Here is a 7,500-nt window from a genome sequence, read left to right on the forward strand (position 1 = left end):
CTGAAGATGAAAGAGTACAAACGCTCAACGCTTAACGAGCTGGTGGACTACGTGACGGTGAGCCGAGGCTACCTCACCGAGCAGGCATACCCCGAGGTCGTCAAAATGGTGAGCCTCTACACTCAGCCCTACGATCATGAATGCCCCTTGTTTAAAATAAAACATGTGAGTTCAAATCCCATGAAGTTGCCACTGCAGGATCCTTAACTCAAAACTGCTCAGTTTTATAAGTGAGTAGCTGCTCTGGATAATGGTGTCTGCCAAATGCTCTGTGTGTGTGTGTGTGTGTGTGTGTGTGTGTGTGTGTGTGTGTGTGTGTGTGTGTGTGTGTGTGTGTGTGTGTGTGTGTGTGTGTGTGTGTGTGTGTGTGTGTGTGTGTGTGTGTGTGTGTGTGTGAGTAGCAATTAATCATGAGTTAACTCACATGACCATTTTTATTTAATCACACATTTATCTATTCTAAATGTTCTAAATACTACTTATACTTTTCAAGTTTTTAATACTCTAATCAACATGGGCATAGACAAATATTGATGCTTTATGCAAATGTATGTAAATGTTCTTAAGTAATTATAATGTTTTAAATGACGTAAATCATCAGGACCCCAAACGGAACTTTTGCTATGTTTCCACATGGATGTCAAGACAAGTCAATTATAGTAATTTCAACCATATATAGCTGACGCAGTACACGGTGAAATGAGACAACGTTTCTCCAGAACCCTGGTGCTACATTTACAACATAAATCAACATAGAGCTAAAAGAACACAGAGCTAAGGACTAAAGTAAGTTGTCCTCGCCGCCGAAAGTGCATCGTGTGTAACCTGGTGCAAACAGACAACACGAGACAGTGTAGGACAAATACACAAAATAGCGCCACCAGTAAACCTACTGTATGTTATACAGTACAATGTGCAAAAGAGAAAATAAACACAAGGTTGTGCAAAACAGCAATAGCAGCAGTGATGTGCAAAAGCAGCATGTGAACAGTTATATAGTTATAATAAAATATGATATGTGTGAATCGTGGCGGATTTTGGAGCTTGAATTGAGACTTTTAAATTAATGATCATTTTAAAAGTTTTTTCCTTCCTTTTCTCTCAGGTGTCCTACAACATATTCCGCACCCTTCCACCCAGCGACAGTAACGAGTTCGACCCAGAGGAGGATGAACCCACTTTAGAGGCTTCATGGCCACATTTACAGGTTTGTATGTGTGGGTGTGTGTTTATATCTGTACTGAATAAAGGATATATATATGTTGTTCATATGGTTTGTCAAAAGTGTTATCTATAAAAATAAAATACATATTTTGAGGCAACAGCACCTTCTTTTATGTTGAACCTTTTTTCATTCCTGTTAAAAGGGAAAAAAAGTTTTTTAATAAATTGTATGTTTTCCAGCGTTCTCCCGAAACCCCATATGACCACACACATGCGCCCCCTGGTGGCACTAGTGTTTCACACTGTGTGTGTCTTTATAGTACATTTCCAGCACAATCGTGACCTGATAATTCTCCACAAATGTGCTATTTCCATGGATGATTTATGTGATCCCAGTCAGATATAACAAAAGTTTGATTTGTTACCGTCAAATCAGATGTCTGGTTCTGTTTTTATTTGTTTCCACCAAACATTTTCTCATAACAGCAGGAGAAAACGCAGCGCTATTTTCCTTGTTATTGTTACATAAAACACTCTTTTCTATCCCGCCACACCATTACACCTCTAAACACATTCCGTCTTTCTATCCGTGTTTGTTTCCCTCAGCTGGTGTACGAGTTCTTCATTCGCTTTCTGGAGAGTCAGGAGTTCCAGCCCAGCATTGCCAAAAAGTATATAGACCAGAAATTTGTTTTACAGGTGAGCCCTAAACAGCGACTATTTCCTAAACATGATCATCCATGCACGCTTAAATGATCTCATTCATCTTTTTGTCCCCTGCCTCTTCCAAGCTGCTGGAACTGTTCGACAGCGAGGACCCGCGGGAGAGAGACTACCTTAAAACAGTCTTACACAGAATCTACGGCAAATTCCTGGGGCTGAGGGCTTTTATACGAAAACAGATAAATAATATTTTTCTACGGTGAGTGGCTTATTGACGTTAACTGTCCTTTGGTCGCAGGGCATCCGCTAGCATTTGTACACTTTTTTGGCTGCTAGTTTAAGGATCTGAAAATAAAACAATTGTTTCCGGTTACTCATTAGTTACTGCAATGAAATAAACTTCAGGCCAGCCCTTCGACACGAAGTCCGTCACTGATAATCGTGTTTATGCTCAGATAGTAATTGTGCTTAGGAAGAGACCTGTGGTTTGTATTATCTATAGTTTACAATATCACTAATGGTGTTTTCTCTCTTTTGTAGTTTTGTTTATGAAACTGAGCACTTCAACGGAGTAGCCGAGTTGTTGGAAATTTTGGGAAGGTACGTTTGCCTGCATTTCCAAAACACACTGTGTGTGTGTCTTAGTACGTATTGGTTTGTCTCACAGTGCAGCTTATAGACGGTGTATGCGTCTGTTTCTATCTGCAGCATCATCAATGGCTTTGCTTTACCTCTGAAAGCTGAACACAAGCAGTTCCTGGTAAAAGTGTTGATTCCTCTGCATACGGTCAGGAGTCTCTCGCTCTTCCATGCACAGGTGTGTGTGTGTGTCTGTGTGTGTGTCTGTGTGTGTGTCTGTGTGCGTGTCTGTGTGCGTGTCTGTGTGTTTCATATGTAATCCAGATTAAAGGTGAACTATGTAAACTTTAGTGGTTTAGCACATCTGTGTACAAGTAGCCCCGCCTCCCAGAACTAACATTGTCATAAGTGTTCTTTTCCATTGTACATTATTTACTGGTGTGTCTGATTATCTGCTCTGTTTCGCAGCTGGCGTATTGTATTGTACAGTTCCTAGAGAAAGACCCCACATTAACAGAACCAGTAAGTGATGCTTGTACCTTTTCCCTGGGGGAATTTAACTCGGAATGAAATCTCCCACTTTTTGTTGACGTACTGCACTTTCCCCTCCTGTGCAGGTCGTTCGAGGACTTCTAAAGTTCTGGCCAAAGACGTGCAGTCAAAAAGAGGTGTGTTTATCAAAGAGGAGGCAAATAACCGAAGATGCGAGTGTGTTTATTTATTTACATTTTTTACGCGTCTCTGTAATTGCAGGTGATGTTCCTCGGAGAGCTGGAGGAGATTCTGGACGTGATCGAACCCACACAGTTTGTGAAGATCCAGGAGCCGCTGTTTAAGCAGATCTCCAAATGCGTCTGTAGTCCTCACTTCCAGGTCAGTGCGTCACTCTGATCACATGTGGGTGTGTCCTATTCCTAATGTGACTTGTTTAATTCGTAATGCTCGATTAGCCTTTTTCCTGCTTTTGCTATAAAGAAAATCTTGAATGATTAGGGGTGTGTGTGTGTGTAGGTGGCTGAGCGAGCGCTGTACTACTGGAATAATGAATACATAATGAGTCTTATCGAAGAGAACTCCAACGTCATCCTGCCCATCATGTTTGCCAGCTTGTACAGGATCTCCAAAGAGCACTGGAACCCGTGAGCCCATAAACACACACACACACACACACACACACACACACACTTTCCCAGTGATCCCTGCTGTGTGTTAAGTTTTTTCACTCTTGTCTGTGTTTAGGGCGATCGTAGCTTTAGTGTACAACGTCCTGAAAGCCTTCATGGAAATGAACAGCACTTTGTTTGATGAACTCACTGCCACCTACAAGTCAGATCGCCAGAGGTAACACCACACACACACACACACACACACACACACACACACACACACACACTCACACGTTTTTCTTGCTCTCTTTCTTGTTTAGTTGCTTTCTCTCACATGCATTCTCTCTTTTTTTTTTTTTTCTCTCTCTTTCAGTTTTTGCAAGTCCTTCATTCTTTCAACCAGTCCCCCCCCTTTTCCTTTCTGATGTCTAGTGTCTCTCTTTCCCCCTCATTCTCTCTTTCATTTGTTCCCTCACCCAGTTTCTCTTCCTTCCACTTATGCTCTTTAGTTCTTTCATTAATTATTTTTCTCTCTCAATCTATATCCCTCTCTTTCCTCTGTCTTTCTACCTCTTTTTTTATCTCTTTCTTTCTTTTGGTCCCTCATCTGGTCCCTCTCTCTCTCTCTCACTCACTCACTCACTCACTCACTCACTCACTCACTCACTCACTCACTCACTCACTCACTCACTCACTCACACACACACTCACTCACTCACTCACTCACTCACTCACTCACACACACACACACACACTCACTCATTTACTCACTCACTCACACACACACACACAGTTCTTAGCCTATCAGTTAACACCCCCCACTTTTGGCCCCTCTCCTCACCTATCATGATTCTCCAGTCTCTCGCTCCCTTTTTTTTCTTCCTCTGTCAATCACTCTTTTGCCTTATTTAGTCTGGTGTGTCTGTCTTGCTCGTATTTTTCTTTCAGTCTCTAGTTTTCTCTCACTCTTTTTTTATTTGGCCTCTCTTTCTTTCTATCTCTCATTCAGCCAGTAGCTGCTCCTTCCCCTTAGTCTCATTATCAGCCTCACTACCACTCTTTATGCTGCTCTACTCTAACAGTGACCCTTAAATCTCTTGTTCACAGAGAGAAGAAAAAGGAAAAGGAGCGAGAGGAATTGTGGAAGAAGCTGGAGGACCTGGAGCTGAAGAGGGGCCTGAGGAGCGATGTTATTATTCCCACTTAACGCTGCCCCACCTCTTGCACTTCACCACCCCGCCCCAGAACACACTCCTATGGCGTCGGCCACGCCCACATAGGCCTTGTTTTTTTTTGTTTTGTTTTTTGTTTTTTTTCCGTTTGTTTATTTCCTTGTTTTTGTTTTTTCTTTTCTGTATCGTGCGACTTACTTTACTGTAGATTTCCATCGTCTCTTTCATTATTTCAACACTGTAAATATTTTTTCCTGCTATATTTTTTTCCCTTTGAGAATATTACACTGAAAATGAAAAAAAACAAAAACAAAACCAGACTTTAAAGAAAAAAAAAGTGGTGAAAAAGAGCTCGCTCGTCAAAGTGGGAGTGAGAAAAGGACTTGACCACATAGCAGGATTTGAAATGAACCGCTACTGTGGAGAGAAAATGAAATCAGCTTGAAAACAGCACCCTCACCACTGTCATATGAGGAATCATCCCTTCCTGCTAACGTTTGTTCAGATACACACCATTTCACTCCTTTTCTCTCTCTCTCTCTCTCTCTCTCTCTCTCTCTCCCTTAGAACCTTTTAATAGCAGAATTCTCAAAGTGGAAAGGCTAAATGCTAACCAGCAACCACACACATACTCTTTCTCTCACTAACAAACTTTTTTCCTACCCTCTCGGTGCTGCCAGGATTTCCACTCATTCTATCTTGTTTTTTGGGTTTTTTTGGAGAACGACTTCCTCTCTTGATTCTGCACCAGTCTGGTACTGGTACCAGTAAACTAAAACGCACACCATTGCTGCAACGACACCGAAGACCCAGTGCCCTGCGCCAAACCTGAGAAACTCGTATTGTATGTGTGCGTGCGAAATTGTGTGTGTGCACCCGAGTTTCTAACAGTGTTAAAGATTTTACCTGAATGCAGCTCTTTGATCTGTTGTTGATTGAACTATTAGAACCTTAGTGCATATATATATATATATATATATATATATATATATATATATATATATATATATATATAAATATATATATATATATATTCATTCATTCATTCATTCATTCATTTTTCTTAAGGGACGGTCAAAGAATGTTAAATATGTACCACTCGCGGTTTCATTTTCTGCCCCCTCTAGCCATTTTAACTCCTTATTTTCAAGTTTCAGCCTTTTATTTTGTTGCATATATGAGGAGAGAGAGAGAGAGAGAGTGGAGGGATTGTGGGATTGTGTGGAGGTCTCCGATTCACCCATTTTTTATTTTTTGTGGTGAGCCTTGAAATAAATGACAAAGTCAAAGTGGGTTGGAGAAATGACAAATGTTTAATTATTTTAAAAATAAAGACATATTAAATTAAACCTGTTTTGAGATAACCATGTGTTGCATTTTAGCATTATTTGTGTGTGTAAATATCCAATTGTGACAAAATGTACAAGTAAATGCAAACTATAGTGTTCATTATCAAAACTTATATACATACTATTATATATAACTGTTATATAGTGTAGTGTGGTGTTATGTTATATAGTGTAGTTATATAGTGCTGTATATCGTGGTGTTATGTTGTGTAGTGTGGTGTTATATAGTGCTTTATATTGTTGTGTGGTGGTGTATAGTGTATGTTGTATAGTGTAGTGTGTTATTGTATACTGTTTGTGTGGTATTGTATAGTCTTGTATAGTGTAGTGTGCTGTTGTATAGTGCAGCATGGTACAGTGTAGTATAGAGTTGTGTGGTATAGTATGATGTGTAGTGTGGTGTAATTGCCATTAGGGTTGCACAAGCCACTGCAATCTTAGCGCCGGTCCCAAGCCCGAATAAATGTGGTGGGTTGCAAGAAGGGCATCAAAAGTAAAACTTGCCAAATCAATCATGCGGATCGCAAACCTGAAATCTGTACCGGATCATTCGAGGCCCGGGTTACCAGCGACCGCCACAGGTACTGTTGGCCAACAGGGTACTGGTGGAAATTGGGCTACTGTTGGGCGAAGGAGAGGAGGAAGATATCTACAAAGACAGCAGGAAAATGAGAAGTGGAGGTTATGGTGGGCACTTTAAAAGTTGGTTCCATGACTAGTAAAGGGGGAGAGGTAGCTGATATAATGAAGCAGAGAAAGATAGACGTGTGTTCAGGAGACCAAGTGGAAAGGGAGTAAGGCCAGGAACATTGGAGGTGGGTTTAAACTGTTCTATTATGGTTTGGATGGAACGAGATATTGTGTAGGGGGGATTCTGAAGGAAGAGTACAGTAAAAGTAGTAGAGGTGAAGAGAGTTTCTGAAGTTAGATGAGGTGGTGGAGCGTGTACTTAGGAATGAACAACTGGTGATTGGGGCAGATTTCAATGCCCATGTTGGTAAAGGGAAAAGAGGTGATGAGGAGGTGATTGGTAGGTATGGCTTTAAGGAGAGGAATGTGGAAGGGCAGATGGTGGTAGATTTCGCTAAAATTATGGAAATGGAATTGGTAAATATATATTTTAAGAAGGAGGATCATAGGGTAACGTATAAGAGAGGAGGAAGGTGCACAGGGGACAGGAGACTGTAAGGTGTTGACAGGGGACAGTGTAGCTAGACAGCATCGGATGGCGGTCTGTAGGATGGCATTGGAGGTGAAGAAAAAGAGGAGGAGAGTGAAGACTGGGAAAAAAAAAAAGAAGTAAGATTGTGGAAACTGAAGTAGGAAGACTGTAGTGTGAGGTTCAGGGAAGAGGTCAGACAGGGACTCGTGGTGGTGAAGAGGTGCTGGATGATTGGGCCACTACTGCAGAAGTGATAAAAGAGACCGATCGAAAGGTACTTGGTGTGACATCTGGAAATAGAAAGG

General features: G+C 41.1%; 1 protein-coding gene across 1 annotated transcript in view; it reads left to right on the forward strand.

The window, feature by feature from the left end:
• ppp2r5eb (protein phosphatase 2, regulatory subunit B', epsilon isoform b) overlaps positions 1-4,999 on the forward strand; it is a 19,768-nt gene extending 14,769 nt beyond the window's left edge. Inside the window, exons 3-14 of the mRNA XM_083539238.1 lie at positions 1-108; positions 1,106-1,207; positions 1,771-1,863; positions 1,956-2,086; positions 2,368-2,427; positions 2,536-2,644; positions 2,875-2,928; positions 3,024-3,074; positions 3,160-3,279; positions 3,418-3,545; positions 3,646-3,747; positions 4,620-4,999. The exon at positions 1-108 is cut by the window's left edge and continues 89 nt beyond it. Of these exons, the coding sequence (XP_083395364.1) occupies positions 1-108; positions 1,106-1,207; positions 1,771-1,863; positions 1,956-2,086; positions 2,368-2,427; positions 2,536-2,644; positions 2,875-2,928; positions 3,024-3,074; positions 3,160-3,279; positions 3,418-3,545; positions 3,646-3,747; positions 4,620-4,719 (1,158 nt within the window). The 3' untranslated portion in view covers positions 4,720-4,999. The remainder of the gene's footprint in view (positions 109-1,105; positions 1,208-1,770; positions 1,864-1,955; positions 2,087-2,367; positions 2,428-2,535; positions 2,645-2,874; positions 2,929-3,023; positions 3,075-3,159; positions 3,280-3,417; positions 3,546-3,645; positions 3,748-4,619) is intronic.
• Positions 5,000-7,500: the final 2,501 nt, after the last annotated feature.

Source organism: Silurus aristotelis, assembly GCF_946808225.1.
Source record: "Silurus aristotelis genome assembly, chromosome: 4".
In the NCBI taxonomy this organism is placed as follows: Eukaryota; Metazoa; Chordata; class Actinopteri; order Siluriformes; family Siluridae; genus Silurus; species Silurus aristotelis.